This window comes from Petaurus breviceps, unplaced genomic scaffold (genome assembly GCF_028583685.1).
Source record: "Petaurus breviceps papuanus isolate PSGF00001 unplaced genomic scaffold, PetGlider_PUasm1.0 138, whole genome shotgun sequence".
Taxonomy (NCBI): Eukaryota; Metazoa; Chordata; class Mammalia; order Diprotodontia; family Petauridae; genus Petaurus; species Petaurus breviceps.
Window position 1 is genome coordinate 13,125,970 of NW_027185694.1, and position 16,691 is coordinate 13,142,660.

The 16,691-nt window shown below is 40.1% G+C and overlaps 2 protein-coding genes across 4 annotated transcripts in view; one reads left to right on the plus strand and one right to left on the minus strand.

Moving 5' to 3' along the window:
• Positions 1-15,864, minus strand: part of ERP44 (endoplasmic reticulum protein 44) — a 124,560-nt gene extending 108,696 nt beyond the window's left edge. Inside the window, exon 1 of the mRNA XM_069105853.1 lies at positions 15,571-15,864. Coding sequence (XP_068961954.1) covers positions 15,571-15,627 — 57 coding nt within the window. The 5' untranslated portion in view covers positions 15,628-15,864. The remainder of the gene's footprint in view (positions 1-15,570) is intronic.
• An 81-nt stretch (positions 15,865-15,945) lies between these two features.
• The window catches only part of INVS (inversin), a 236,964-nt gene continuing 236,218 nt past the window's right edge, over positions 15,946-16,691 (plus strand). For 2 of the 3 annotated variants that reach the window (XR_011171998.1, XM_069105785.1), the window contains exon 1: positions 15,947-16,255. The gene's annotated coding sequence lies outside the window, so the exon portion shown is untranslated. Of the gene's footprint in view, positions 16,256-16,691 lie in introns of all 3 variants that reach the window. The other variant, XM_069105795.1, reaches the window with a different exon arrangement.

Below are 16,691 nucleotides of genomic sequence, written 5' to 3' on the forward strand. Positions count from 1 at the left end.
AGACCTAGAAGACCTCTCCCAAATAGGAGGTTATGGAAAGACAGGGACAAGAATTACAAAGGACACATTAATGGTTGGGATCCATAGTGTTAAGAGGGGACCCCCAAGGATCTATCCTCTTTCTAAAGCAAAAACCCCTAGAGTAGGGAACAATCATACTTCAAGATTATCAGACCCCTGCACATTATTACAATCTGTAGCAATTTCATAATAACCTCCACCCAAGGAAATCATGAACAGACTAAACTGTTCTTGATCAAACAGCAACAAAAGGTTCTTAAGTTCTGCCGTATTAATTGGCCTTCTGAAGGGAAGCAATGAAAGAAGTGCTCATGACCACAGGACTATTCTTTTGCATTTCCCTTCCTCCCTACAGATGCTGCCACATGACTCCGTGCCCCTCTTTCCCTATCGGCCTTGCCAACTGGCCACAAGTGCACACTGGAAAAAGGTGTCTGTGTCTTCATGCTTTCTTCCTAAAAGAGCTATGACAAATACTAGAAGAGTTCGATTAAAAGAAATTGACCCTGTTTTCAAAAGACAGGCTAGTTATTAATACAAATTTGCCCAATATCCACTTAACCAAAAATGTCCCCTTTTCCTGGTGATTAAATTTCCAGCAACTTCAATCAAGAACAAAGCCACAATTCAGAAATGGAGAAAAAAAAATGGCCTCCAATGATAAGAAAAATACCCATCATAAAGCCTTTTAAAAATATTGTAACCATCCTCATTAAACCTACTGACTTAGTATTGCATGTAAGGATCCAAATACAGAATTATTCAATTAAACACTGCCTAATAACCTCCCAACCTCTAATTCCCAGGAGAAACCAGAGGTAACTGAATTGCTGATTATCTTGTAACTCCAGATGGGTAAGGAACCCTTTCTAAGCTCTTTAGTGGACAGAGAACTTACAGGTCTGGGTTTACCTGTTTATTTTAGAAATAGTTAAGCTGTTATATCCAACTCAAGTCCTACTTCTAGTTCACCAAGATTCTTCAAGATCATTCTAGTAAAATGCAAACTCCCATATCTCCAAGGTACTACCAGGACAGAAAGGTTTAAACTATGGACTTAGCAAAGGGCAGTAATAGAACATATATCTCTTGTACAATGACAAGTTTAACCTGATTTAGAGAAGTCCACAACCAGAAATCTGTCCATTAAGTAAATAATTTTTTTTAGCCACAGCAATTCATGAAGATGGTCTACTAAAGTAATGAGGGGCTTTGATTCACTGAAAGGAGTCCCAGAGTAACGAAACCACATTGAAGAAACTGAAGCATCTTAAGTCACATCACTGTTCAAGACACACATACGAGAGCAAGGCATGGCAAGGAATTCTTAGGGATTTACTCTATCACTAGCTTGGAACAAAATAAACAACCTAGTTTCTAATAAAAAAAAAATGGTAGCAATGACAAGCATCTGTCCAATTGCTGCCTGAGTTTAAGTGTTATCTGTGATGAAAAGACCAGTGTTTTATATCTAAGCTAAATAATTACCCACAGGGAGTATCTAATAAACTGCCAGACAGCATCATCATTACTATTATCTTAAAATATCAACCAACTTGTAAGTATTGAGCATCTATTATGCTTCCAACACTGTTAGTATTGTAGAAAAAACTGAAAATTATAGAACGATACCTATCTTCAAAAAGAAAAGCTTACAATTCCGCTTAAAAATCATGTATAAGAACAAGTACAAAGATTATAAAGTACAATAAAGGTCCCTTTGCAAAATGGTGCCAACATTCTTCCTCTGCAACATTATCTCCCATAACTAACCTACATTCCAGCAAAAATCAACTATTCACCGTCCCTCAAGTACCCATCCAATGTTTTGTCCCTTTTATACTTTTACCCTACTACTGCCTACAAATGGAATCCCCTTTTCCCTTTTTCCCACTTAACAGCCTTTAAAGTCTAACTTAAATGCAACCTCCTCCAAAAAAAAAATATTAAGAAAATCAGAAGACTGAAAGATACTTCAAAGATCCTCTTGTCCCCACTATTCCTTGTCTGATCTTCCCAATCTGTGATGACCTTAACTCGCTCTGGCCTTACCTAGCACACTGTCAGCACCTCTCTTATGCTACAGGATAAGTCAGTAAATATCCTATCCTCCTAATAAGTTCCTATGAGCCCAGGAATTTTGACTCATCTAAAGATTTCATCTATTGTGCCAAAGCAGACTCTTAATAAATGTTCCAAGTAACCCAATACAACAATCATATAGAGAGAGAGGATGAGGATAACTTATCAATAATATTTGAAAATTAGTAACACATACTTTTCCTTGCCTAAATAATCTCCAACTATGGTTCTGCTTCAAAGTTTTATCATGATATGGGACTGACTCTGAGGTTCTCTCTTGAATGATAGCGACATCAGTAGAGTATGAGCTCTGGCAGGCTGGAAAGACATTAAGTATGAGCCTGATGATAAACTGTGCATCTGGTTCTGTCACTTGACAGGTACGAACAGTCTAGCTTTGTTTGGAGAGATTTATCATAGTTTCAAAGTGATGGCTTTTCCTGCTGATTTTGAGAGGAAGGAAGCACCAATACCTAAAAAATCAGAGATACATGATATTCTGACATAAGTAATAAAACCACAGATTTAGATATTCCCATCAATCATTATTTCAGTTTTTCTAGTCCATCTCTAAACATGCAAAATTCGTGTTGCAGAACACTATCTTAAGGAAAGGTACAGAGAAAACTAGTTCTCCTGTATTCTATATATTCAAAAAAACTTCTATAATATGCAAAACCTAGTCTACATGTGCTGTGAAGTATTTACATAAGAGCAGTAAAGTACACTGGCACTATACCAGAGGCCTCATGTAGAACATCTTTTGTTGCCTCAGTCTGATCCTAAACTGATAAAGTAGATCAATAACTAATGTCTAATTTGAAATTTTTATGGTAGTTATAAAAGACAACAAGCATTAACAAGCATTATTAAGCAATATTCTAAGAATATTAATCTAATTAAAAATATATAGATAATATGAAAAAGTTAAAAGATATCATAAATAACTTAAAAGTTTCATAGTTGAAGTTAATTGGTCCCTTGAACTAAAATGTTCAGGTAAACCTGGAGCTATTCTACCGCCGTTATTCTGCGGCAGTTGTAGCTTTGCTAAATATGGCCCTGGGAAGATTGGTAACTTGCAGTCTAAATATTACTGGTATGGCACTAAAATTTTTCTCAGTCTGGAGAAGAGTGTTAAGTTACTTAGCCTCTATGTGCCTCAATTTCTTCATTTCTAAAAAAAAAAAAAAAAAGACTGTTCTGGGCCAGAGTAGAATTAGACTAGACAGAGAGATGGTTCAGGCTTAGGAATGAAACAAAACAAGGCCCTCACAAGTCATATAACATTAAAAAAAAAATTGCTACTCTGTCTCTTTTGGAGGTATGGAGGAAGAAGGACCAGACTATGAGGGCAGAACTCCACATATAATATTAAATATAACTGATGTATTGGTTTGCTTTATTGAACTGTTTTTCCCTCTTTGTTCTTCATTATAAAGGATGACTATGGGAGAGATGTAGGAAATGTAGACAAAAAAGACATCTTTTTTTGTTAAATATGGAGCTCTGTTTATGGGAAAAGTTTAGGGTCACTGAAAATAGGGTGCTATTTCCCTAATGCAATTCAATTCTAGGTCACTGTCCATCTGCAGTGTTTAAGGTATACAGAATGTATTAGTGAACTAATTTAGTGCACTGATCATCCAACTGCATTCTTCATCTACTAGAGTATTCCTGTGTAATTCTGATTTTAAATTTTGAGTTGTTTAAGATCCAGGAGATTTTTCAGTGTTCCAGAACTTATGCAACAATCAGTGCAAAGTCATCCTCAAATGAGGACAACCAAAGAAACTTTATCTACAGGGATTCCTTTTTCCATTTGAACTCTATGCTGTACATTCTTTATGACCTCAGCAAATACTATTGGCAAATACATGTTTTCATTTTACTTAATAATAAATTGAGAGTTGAATAAAGTTATCACTGTTGGTGCAACTATCAAGGAATCTTGTGTGATCTCAACATATACACAAGTGCTATTTCACTGAGAGTAAGACTGTATTTTGCTATAACAATACAACATGACTTCCTTTTCCTCAAAATTATGTTCCATTCTTTGAATACATGATAAAAACTGCTGATTCTTATTTGCCTTCCTACAAGGAGAGCCTATGTGCCATCCTTTGCTTATCTACAACTTCCTTTTATGTTCTGGTCTCATTCATAACAAGGCTATCAATACAAATATAGTTCACAGCATGTCAAGTACTGATCACTGGACAAGGATCTCATGTCAAATGTACCGACTTAGTTAATGATGGGTCTAAAAGCTGTAGTTCCCAGCATCCTTCAACCTCAACACAAGTATAAGGGATCAAAGAAGAGGCCTATTTTGTAACTGTCTTTGTTTCATGTGTTACTACAGCCAAAATATGAATTATTCAGTTGCTTGACTACTGATGGTTAACTTCTTCATACTTAGTCTGGTCATCAGAGAACATATATGGCTTGTTGTTGAGATGGTACTAGTGGTCTTTGAATCAGCAGAATCTTTTAAAACTTGGATACCACTAACATAGCCTTTAAGAACCCAGGGTTACCTCCAAACCATGATAAGGCAACATCATGGAAAGTAGGGCTTTGTAAAGGGCATATAATTGCTATAGGCATTCTAATACTTTGTATTCTCCAAGCATATATACAGTATTTGGATTCTTCTTCTAGCAAGTCCAGGTATAAGATTTGGCCATATATCATATGTCTTAAAGATTACTTCCAAAGATAATGAATTGTAGGCTGTACAACTGGATATATGTTCTCACTGGTTAGATTTTCCAGTACGACTGCCTATATATATATATATATATATATATATATATATATATATATATATATATATGCAAAATAATGAACGGAAGAAGAGTAGTCTGCTGTCAAGCATCTGACTTTTGCAGTCACCCTTTTGCACCAAGGGGTGTGATTTGGAGGCATATGGCCACTGTACTGACAATCTTTCTGAGTTTTAACAGATGGTGCTTATGTGGCTTTTTTGGACATCTGTAATGTGAGTTATAGTAATGTGACTCTTTATTATATGAGAACTAAATAATTAATGGTTCCTTGAAGTACTTATCACATTTTTTTTTCCTAATATAAGTTCCTATATATTACAGGATGTCAAAATAGTGGCAAGCACAATTAAGATTGATATAAATACATCATAGTATGTATTTTTGCTTTTAATACAAACATTTTAAAATACTAATATAAGTAAAAGGAGTCTTCTTGCTAAGTGGTATAAATAAAAATGGAGCAAATACATTTTGTGTTGTGTAGGATGAAAGGTATCATTTCCTTTGCATGGAAAGCCATCACTCTCAATTACCTGAGCACTCAAAATCATTTTAAAAATAAATCCCTGACTTATTATAAATGACTAGCTGCTTGAAAAATGATTATTTTATAGAAATATATAATCTTTCTCCAGAGATGAAAGTATAATTTAGTAAGAGGGGAAAAAAATCACCACATAAGAGCAAATCTTTGCAACCAAAAGACAGACATAAAGAGCATTTTTAAGGGTAGACAATTTCAAATAAATGTTTTTATAGTGTCTCAAACATTCGTGTAATCCTAACCTTATGTAAGTAACATACTTATCTCTTCTTATGTACTGTCACCATTGAACAGATGGGGTATAAAGATACTATTTTTTTCTATTCCAAGTGTAAGACACACACATGTGATATTCACAGAACACAGAATAGAGTACACAGTAACTGCTCTCTTTAAGTTTCAAATTCAACACACATTTATTAACTTCCTATGTATTGAATTGAGGCTACACTTTGATGGAGATATAAAATTTAGATAAGACAGGTTCCTCATGCTATGCAGCTTATTTACAGTCAAATATAAGGATAAATATATATGCAAACAACTATAACATAAAATAATGCAATATCAAGTGCAAGAAAGGGATAAATGTGAGGTACACAGAGTGAGATAATAATTGACTAAGTCTAAGGGATCAAGAAAAACCTCAAGAAAAAAGAGCGATTTGAATTATGCTGGGATCAAAGAGCATTCCTGGTATAGGAAATAGCATGAAGAAAAGGCAGTAAACTAAATAGCAGAGAGGATAAAGTACCAGACCTAAAGTGTGGAAGACTTGAGTTCAAATTGGGCCTCAGACATTTGTTAGTTACGTGACCCTGGGCAAGTCACTTAACCGTGTTTGCCTCAGATTCCTTATCTGTAAAATGAGTTGGGGAAAGAAATGGCAAACCACTTCAGTATTTTTGCCAAGAAAACCCTAAATAGAGTCACAAAGAGTCAGACAACTAACTGACAAATAACAAATAGAGAAAGGAAAAATTCAAGGTGTGTTATGTAGCAGAATTTCATAATTTCATATGCAGATATCTTTTTTTGCATATTGAAATGTTTCTGTGAATGATTGTCAAGTTCATAATAAAAAAAGAGAATTATAGGAGGGAAAAAGTTAATATAATGACAGGTTGTAGAGAACTTTGAATGCTAGGCTAAAAAGCTGAACTTTAATAGGCAACAGAGAATCACTGGAGGATTCTGAGCAGAGTGATGATCAGATATCAGTCTGGCAACAACAGGAAGAACTGAAGAGAGAACAGAGTGGAGAAAGACCTATTGAGGCAGGTAGGTAGCAAACTGGATAGAGTGCTGGGTATGGAATCAAGAAGGACAGAGTTCAAATATGACATCATATTTTTAGTTGTGTGACCCTGGGCAAGTCACTTAACCTCTGCCTTAGTTTCCTCAACTGTCAAATGGGTATAATAATAACAGAGTTGCTGTGAGGATTAAATGAAATAATTTGTAAAGTGCTTATTAACAGAGTCCCTGGCACACGGTAGTTGCTTAATAAATCTTTGCTTCCCTCCCTTGTTTGCCTATTACTAGACCACTACAATTCTCCAGGTGAGTATTAATTAATAAAGACCTGTATTCAGGGGTTAGAAGTAGGAAAAGAGAGAAGTAAGCAGAGGTAAGGCTGAGATAGAATCAATAAAACTTGGTAGCTAACCAGCTACGAAAGGAGGAGAAGAAAGACAAAAATAATATGAAAGTTCCAAATATGTGGCTGGGTGAATGAATGGTGGCACCACCAACAAAAATAATAAACTTTGAAGGAAAAGTATATTCCAGGGGAATGAAAAACTCTGTTTTAGATACATTAAGTTTGAGCTACCAATGGGATATCCACGTCCTGTAGGCAGTTAAATATATAAGCCTAATGATGAGATGACTCATGTTTGGAGGTAGAAATGTGGGGTGATTGAAACTATGGGAATATTAGCAAGGAAAAGAATGCAAAGAAACAAAAGAAGGCTAAGGAAGAAACCTTGGAGAGGGGAGGCGTCAGTAAGATAAAAAGAGTAAAGGAGACAGAAGGAAAGATAAGAGAGGAAGAGAAAACTAAGATGTCAACTTGCAAAGAGTTATAGAGACAGTGGGTGATGAAGAAGAGGGACCAATGAGTACAGGTGGGTTTTTCCCCCCAAGAAGTTTAGTTGTGAATATATGGAGAAATGGAACTACCATCATAGAGTCACAGAGATGGGAGATGACTAATGATATTAAAAGTCTAACCCTCTCATTTTACAGATGAGGAAACTATGGCCCAGAAAGGTAAAGATATTTGTCCAACATGATGTCATCTCATCACAAGAGAAAGCATAAGACCTTACTGTCCTTAAAGTGTGCCAAGAAGATACTTTAAATTCTATTCTGTACTTCCACAGGATGACAGATAATGCTTCATTAATTTCTACAATAGTATTTGCTGAGAACATAAAGTACTTTTATGGATAATTGTAATTGTTCGCTTTATTTTTAATCTAGTTTTCCCAGACTCTGAGAAATAAAAACCGTTGTTGTTATACTTAAATTTTGTTTTAACAAAGCAAATAAACACAAATTTAAAATGGTATAATCTTGGAAATAAATTATGCTAAAGACCATAAAAAGTGATTTAGATTTGTTCTGTTTTCTAATCTATAAAATGAGAAGGTTGGACTAAAGGACATGTAAGTCCTTTGTGGTTTTAAACTTCTGATCCTATAAGGTCTCAATGTTAATACTTAGCCAGAGCAAGGACTACACAATCCATGGAGAATAGTCAAGGGAAGGTGTTTTTGAACAAAAAACACCTTAGCATGTTTGTACACAGATGAGAAGGAACCAGCAAAGGGGAAACTGGATATGCAAAAGAGAGAAGAGATGATTGATGGAGGAAAGTCCTAAAGAAGAGTAGATGGAATGTAAACCAATAACCTTAAAAATCTGTTATTAGTTTGCACTGGATCTTAGTGATAATAAATACATAGTAAAACATTCTGTACTCTAAGAGGGTTAAAATAATTTACCATTCACAACGGGATAAACAATCTACCCCCTCTTTAACGTAAAATGAACTTAAAGTCATTTTTCACACTCTTCTCTTATCCCCACCTCATTCATCCTTTAGATCCCGATATTACATTTGATTGATACTCCCCTTTGCTTTCTCTTGCAACAATGACTTTCTTCCCATTCACTTTGCCATCCTCACATCTAGCCTATTAAAATAAAGTCCTATCTTCAGAATCTCTTTTCTCCAAAGCTTCTTGCACACATCTATCAAGATAATTTTCTAATCTTTTATCCGATCACTTTTATCCCACCAGTATCCGGCTGATGAGCTTTCAGTGGATTACCAAAGCCTACAGAATCAGGACCAAACTATTAAGCTTAGGATTGAAGAGACTTAACACAGTATGACTCTAACCTACCTACTTCTTATTTCCCACAACACAAATGTACAGTTCTAAGCTGACCTGCTCACTGTCCCCAATATAACATGTACATTCCCATCCCTTTGTTCTTTTAACTCCTCTTGTAAAAAATTCTCCCAAACTCCTTATCTTTGCCCATTCAAATCTTAGTTATTCTTCTAATTCCAGTTCAACTTCCACTTTACCCCTTGAAGCTTTTATTGCCTATGTTAACTTATAGTGACCTATAAGTCAATCCAAAAATGTCAGAGCTTAATGTCATACTGAAGGCCTCCACTTGGATGTCTCTCTGGCACCTCAAACTTAACAGATTCATAATGAAACATCCTTCTCATTCAACCTACTCCCTGCTCCCATCCTCCCCCAACCCCTCATCCCCCGGGCTCCAAGAGCTCACAACAATGAACTCTAGTTCATCTAGTTAAATGCATTCAATTTATAGATGAAGAAACTCAGGTCAGGAAAGGTGAAGTGACTTGGCTAGAAGTAACACAGCTAGTAAATGACAAAACAGAAACAAGAATGCTGGTTTTTTAGCTTTAAGTCCAGTGATTTACTACACTGTACTGTCTCTCCTTTCCTTGTCCTCCAATGGCATTTATTGTCCATACCTCTCACCTGAGGAGTTACATTTCTCATATTTTCATGTCTATGCCTTGTCTTCCAAATAAGATTCTAAGCTCCCTGAGCAGAGACCAGAGATTCATGCCCTATATAATGCCTACCACAATGCTTTGCTCAAAGTAAGCATTTAACTACCTGTTGATTGAACAGATAACAACCTTATTACTTAAAAGTTCAATTTCCTTAGTAATATTTAGTGAAAAACCAGGCTGATTTGTATTCTCATTAACTTCACTACAAGATTAATTTTTTAATTTACTGACAAAGTTAAATGTTATGTACTAGGTAGTGTAGTTAGGTAAATATGAGAACTGATTAAACAAACAAGCACACCATCAGCGTAGTGACTGATTAATAACCTGAAAGAAGGTCTCTAGAGGAATGCCACAAGATTTCTGCCCTTGGCCCTGTTCTGGTCAACTGGGAGAGCTTTTAACAATGGTTAACAAAAAACTTCAACAGGATTGAAAAACCTCAAATTGCCTAGAATCTAAAATAAACCAAAATCTAAAAAGGTAAAATTATATAAGAATAAAGCCTCACTCTTGGATCTGGAAATTCAACTACAGAAATACAGGATGGAGAAACATGGCTAGATAACAGTTCACGTGAAAAATACTGACACATTGCAATGAACTGCAAGCTCAATGAGCAAAGAGTATAGGACAGGTCAGGTAAAAAAAATTAATACATAATATTCCAATTTTCTTTTTTATTCCATTCCCTAAAGCTACTCCTCCTCTTTCTCTTTCAGGGGGAAAAAACACCCTGCCTTCTTACTTTACTTAGAGAAAATAAAGGCCCAATTTGAACTCTTATTTCTCCTACTCCACATTTTCATAATCCTTTACTCCAAACTCAAGAGAATTAGGAAGTCCTCTTTTGTCAAGGTCAACAATTTCACTTATGCCCTCGATCCCATTCCCTTCCATCCTTCTCTAGTTAACTTGCTCTATTACTTTCTTTCCCTGGCAAAAGACAGTCCCTGGCCTCAAGGAGCTTACAATGTAATGGGGGAAGACAACATGCAAACAAATATATATAAAGCAAGCTATACACAGGATAAATAGGAAATAATTAAACAGAAGAAAGTCACCGGAATTAAGAGGAGTTGGGGAAAGCTTCCTGTAAAATGTGAGATTTTACTTGGGGCTTAAAGAAAAGCCAGGGAGGTCAGTAGTAAAAAATGGAGGCGAGAAAGCATTCCAGGCATGGGGGACAGCCAGAAAAATGCCCAGAGCTGAGAGATGGTGTCTTGTTCATGAGACAGCCAGGAGAGGCCAGTGTCAGTGAACTGAAGAGATTGTGGTAGGGAGTAAGGTGTAAGAAGACTGAAAAGGAGGAGGAGGCTAGGTTATGAAAGGCTTTGAATGCCAAACAGAACATTCTATATTTAATCCTGAAGGAGACTGCTAGCCACTGAAGTTTACTGAGTAGGGGTGTGTATTGTGTGACATGATTGGACCTTCACTTGAGGAAAACCACTTTGGTGGTTGAATAGAGGAGATGGATTAGGGTGAGAAGAGACTTGAAGCAGACAAACCTACCAGTAGGCTCTTGCAATAATGAGGTGGCCTGCATCAGAGTGGTGGCTGTGTCAGAGGAGAGATGGGGCAGTATTAGAGAGATGCTGCTGAGGTGAAAGCAACAGGCCTTGGCAACAGCTTGGATACATGGAGTAAGAGAAAGTAAAGAATCCAGGATGACTCTAGGATGTGTTGCCCTCTACAGTAACAGATAAGGTGTGGGGTAGAAGAGAGGATTTAGGGGGGGAAATAATGAATTCTATTTTGGACATATCAAGATGTCTACTGGACTTCCAATTCAAGATGTCTGAAAGGCAGATGAAAATGTGAGACTGGAGATCTACAGAGAATTTAGGACAGGATAGCTACTCAAGTTCCTATCTCCATTTAACTTTTGACAGTGATGACCAGTCTTCTTCCTGTTTCTCCAAGCCTTCCTTGACTCTCTCCTACTTTTATCATTCATCTCTACTCCCTCCTCCCCCCAAACTCACACAAAGGAAGGGTAGTCCTCAAGGATCCAATCTTCTTTCTACATTCTTCCCCAGGTAACATGGTCATCTATACCTACATATTCAATTATCTCAACAACCCAGTGCTGGCCAAACTACTTTTCCAGCTTTATCTCAAAATATTCCCCACCATATACTGTAAAATCAAGTCATACTGGAGTACCAACTATTCCCTGACCTCAATATACTTTTTCCCCCATCTTAATGAATTTGTGTTTATCTAGGCTTCTCCCCCCACCCCCAAGCATTTTGCATTTCCACAAGCTGTCCTTCCTACCTGAAATGCTCCCTTTCTCAGAATTCTAAGCTTCCTTCAAGGCTCAGCTCAGGTTTCACCTTCTCTGAAACCAGGGGTTCTTAACCTGAGCTCTATGATTTTCTTTTATATATTTGGAAAACTGTATTTCCATATAATTGGTTTCCTTTGTAATCCTGAATATTTTATTTTATTCATTAAAAATATTATTATGAGATGGGAGTCAATGGACTTCACTAAACTGCCAAAAGGGACCAAGACACAAAAAAGAGTAAGAACCTATGTCCCAAACCCTTTGTCTAAATACCCAATTATTAATGCTCTCCTTTCTGCAATTCTCTTGTATTTGCTTATCGGTGTATCTGTTGCATTCCTGCCCTCGAGGGCAAGGAACTGTTGCATTTTTGTCCTCATGTCCTTACCATGAAGCCCAGTAACCTACACAAAACAGAAACCCAAGAAAAATGTTTTTTTAATTCTCTGACTTTTATTTGTTTTGTTTTTTGCTTTTTGGAGGGGAGAAGTGAGCGCAATTGGGTTTAAGTAACTTGCCCAAGGTCACACGGCTAGTAAATGTTAAGTGTCTGAGGGTGAATTTGAACTCAGGTCCTTCTGACTCCAGGACCAGTGCTCTATTCACTGTGCCACCTAGCCAACCCCCAAGAAATGTCTGTTGAACTGAAATGGACAATGTTCAGAAAAAGGAGGTAACAGTCTCAAGTTCTCTACTCTGGTCAGACTACAATGGAAGAAAGCACTAAGCTTAAGGAATGCATTTTAAGGAGAATCTTGACAAGCTGGAACATATCCAGAAAAGAATGACCAGGATGGCGAGAAGACTTGAAACCATACCAAATGAAATGAAGATATTTTTCCTGGATGAGAAAAATGCTTGAGGGTGAGAAGACGGGGAAAAAAGACATACTATAGTTTTTAATTAAGGATTTATGGGGTTGACATGCAGAGGAGACATTAGATTCCTTTACTTGGTCCAAGACCCCAGAAATAGGAGCAGTGTATAGTTGCAAAGAAACAAATTCCCATTGGCCTTAAACTTAGCAAAACTTAACAAATAAAGGGAAAACTTCATAATAAGTAAAGTTCTTAAAAGTAAAAAGGGATATAGATAATAGTAGTGAATTCTCCTCTTCAGAAGTCCCCCAGCAAAGGCTGCATAAAGCATTTTTAAAGAATGTTGTTGCAGAGGGCATTTCTGTTCATTTATGGTTTGAAGTAGGTATCCAAGGTTCCTTTCCTGAAATGTTGTGAGTCATTAATCTTTTCTCAATCTTCTTCATGGTCTGAACCAGACAAAACCTTCTAAGAAACTCTGTTGTATAGTATAGTCTTCCTGGGCAATATTTTTCATATTTTCTATTTTTTGTGTTTTCCCCTTTATACTTTTTGTATACAGAGCCACAAACAGATGAGTTATGATCTGTGCCAAAGAAATATCCATAAAGACAAAAGGACACAGAAGTGTTTTTTTTTTTTTACATAAAAGAGATTGTTGTCAGATCACCTCTAGACCAGAATACCTAGGAGAGAAGAAGCCTCTCAACTACTGCCTCTGTGAAGTTAAAGAACATGTCTTCTCCTTGTCACCTATCACATCTCACTATGGATCTATTGTGGCTCCTCAAAAATAAATTCAGGATGAATAGTGGTTAAAATTAGTATGTCATCAAGTAATATCAATTTGTAATGGTGGAATGAGTCTTTCTGCAAACTACATTTCAGTTTACATCAAGCAGCTTGATAACAGTGAAAAAAGCACCGACTTTGGAGTCAGGAGACCTGGGCTCAAATTCTACCTCAGACCTTTAATATCTGTGACCTTGAGCAAGCAATTTAACCTCCTGATGCATCCGTGTCCTAAGATGCAAAAAGAGAGGATTTGCCTCTCACATCTCAGACAAGAAACTTGTGGTTTCACTGTTGTTGGGAACTTCTGATAGGGAAACTTCCTCTTCCAAAATTATCACTAATACAACAGAGAGCGGTCTTTCAAGAAGTTTTCAATATTAAAATTATCTTCTTCCACAGGGACTCACTTCTATTTCAGAAAAAGCAATGAATGTTTCTTCCATTTTATTTAACAATCAATTATATTTTGTATAACTTTTTTTTACACTGTTTTGATACTGTGTTTGAATTTTTATAATACTGTTCCTTTAAGAAAGTCAAAGTCTTCAGTCTCTAAGATCTTAAGTCTTGTAGGAGAATTTCTACCTGGGTTCCAGGGGAATCTCCTCCAGCAAGCTGGATTCCCTGACTGGAGATTTCTTACAAACTATCTTTTTACCTCATTTAAAACTTTTCAAATATAAGCAATACTAAAACTTAGCACACTGTAGTAGAACCTGTACAACTGCTTACACAAGATGGGTCCTTAATGTTAGATGAATTGGTATTCTAGTCTCAAAAGTGGCCCTCACTATGAAACTGGGGGCAGATCCTGTACCCTCTCACTCAGACCAAATTCCTCATCTTCAAAAAGAGAGAGATGGATGACCTGGTCTCCTACTGTTGTACTGAAACTGTCTACTTTCAGCAGTGACACTCACTGTAAACCTGACTAAATTCTTTAACCTCAGCCCCTTTTTCCCATCTGCAAAAATGAGAAAATGGGTAAAATGGTCTCTAGAGCCCTTTCCGGCTCTAACATTCTACAGTTCCATTAAGGTTAGAACACTTTCTAACCCAGTATTCTGGTAAATATCCAGTATGCCTGCCCAGTGTCACAAAAGGCCAGGCAAGCTTTGGCCCTTTTCCCAAGTTAAGCTGGTCTAGGAGAGGTCACCTAGGGTGTCACCATACCCAAGGTGTGTTTGGGGAACACGGATTAATGGGGGAAACCTACCCTAACCCTCAATACAAGAAGAGTTTAAAACTCTGGGTGTCCCAGCAGATCGAAAGGTAGTGGGGATGAGTGCATGAAGAAGACCTGGTACATTCTCTCCACCTCAGTGCCCCGGGAAGAAAGAAAGGGCTCAGGTGGGTTTGGAGGTTCAAGTGGTCTAGGAGTAGCACCGCCACCGCGTCCCCCCACCCCCTGGGCAGAGTGTCAGCCAGACAAGTTCCGTGTTTCCAACCAATCACGTGTAGCCACAACAGAGGGCTCCACCAAAGGGGCATGGTTTAAGGGGCAGAGAGGGAGAAGAACCAGCCGCCGCACCTGTCAGCTTCACACCCAGGGCTTCCCCCACATCTTCTTGCAGGACCGACCTACCCCAAGCACCCCCACCCCGCAGGAAGCAAGGCCACGCCCCCCCGGGTCCGGCTCCCCCGCCTCCCCGGCCGCACCGAGGGGGCCTCCGCCTCTGCCCAGCCCGCCCCCCTGTCGTGGGGAGGGGAAGGGGCGGCCTGCAGGGTTTCACTCAGACTCTAGACCCTCAGTCTTCCCTTCCCCGCAGATGTCTCAAGCCCACCGCCAGTGAGCCGCCGAGGCCGCAGGGGGATTCCCTCCCATCCCAGGGTCCGGTGGTCAGGCCTCCCCCCCACCACCACGCCTCAGAGGGCTCGGTCCCTGCCCCCCGCCCCCCACCCCAGACCCCCAGCCCCGGCCCACCCCACCCTCCCTAGCCCGGCCCAGCCCAGCCGGCGGGAACAGGCCGCGGGGGAGCGAGACCCTGGCCGGGGGAGGGAGCAGCGCGGAGAGCCGGCGGGGGTGGGTCCAGGCCGGCTCCCCTCTGGAGGCTCGGGCTACTGCACCTCCCGCGGAGTCGCGGCTCCGCGCAGCCCCCGGCCCGGCCAGCGGCGGGAGGAGGAGTGAGGTGTCAGCCACTCACCAAAAGCAGCAGGGAGCATCGGAGGTCGGGGGAGGGCAAGAAGATGGCAGCTTTCATTGTAGCGGAGGGGTCTCGGGCAGGGAGAGGCGGAGGCGGTGACCGAGCTCCGGGGGAGGAAGAGGAGAAGGAGAGAGGTGGCGGCGGCGGCGGCTGCTCCTTGGGCGACTGCAGCGCCTCGTCCTCTCGACCCGGGGCTCCAGCAACTAACACCCGGGACAACTTCCAAAGAGGGCCCGCACGCCCTCACTTCCAGGTCCTGGTCACGCCGGAGCTCGCCGGGAACTGTAGTCCCGAAGCCCGTAAGGATCGGTAAGGGAGTCAAGAACTCGCTTTCCCAACAGGCACCGCGGCACTTGAAGGGCCCGCCTGATTCTACTCCCTGCCGGCCCCGCCCCGCCCCGCCCCCTACCTCCACTTTTCCGGCCTAGCAGTTTGGAATAGGAAAGGAGACCCTTAGGAGAGAGCGCCTGGCCGCCTGAGCCACAACTACAATTCCCAGAATGCACCGGAAAAGCACTCGGGGGTGGGGTTGGGGGTCCTGTTAACGCCCCGCTTTCCCAAACTCTGCGGAGACCCGCGGCGGCTTCGGAGCGGAAGTATTCCTCTGGGGCCTGGAGGGTTTTGGGGGGCTTTTACCTACTTCGGCGAAACTGCCTTTGGGATGTCGGTGCTGGAGGAGGTGAGGGTGAGTCGGGCACGAGGGGGACTGGGAATCACCTTGAGGGGAGCTCGAGGCATCACCGACCGTGGAGGGAACAAATCCCCACCCTCCCTGTTTCTGGGGGTCCCACGGTGACAAATTAAGGAGAACACTCTTCCCTCCCCCCAGTAAGGGACTGTCAGTACAACTCCATTCCTCTCTTGGCTGGAGGGTGGGGGAGGTGCCAAGACTTCCACCGGTGGATGGCAAGCTCCAAGAGGGCAGGAACTGTCTTTTGCTCCTTTTTAAGTATCCTTGGCACTTAGCCCTGTGCCCGGCACCTAGTAGGGGCTTCATAAATACATCCTTCTGCTCCTCGGGAACTGTACACAGACGTGGTCAAACCTGTATTTAGGAAGGAGGAGGGAGGAACTGGGAGATAACATCAATCCCTGCTAGCCCAGGCAGGAAATCTGAATCT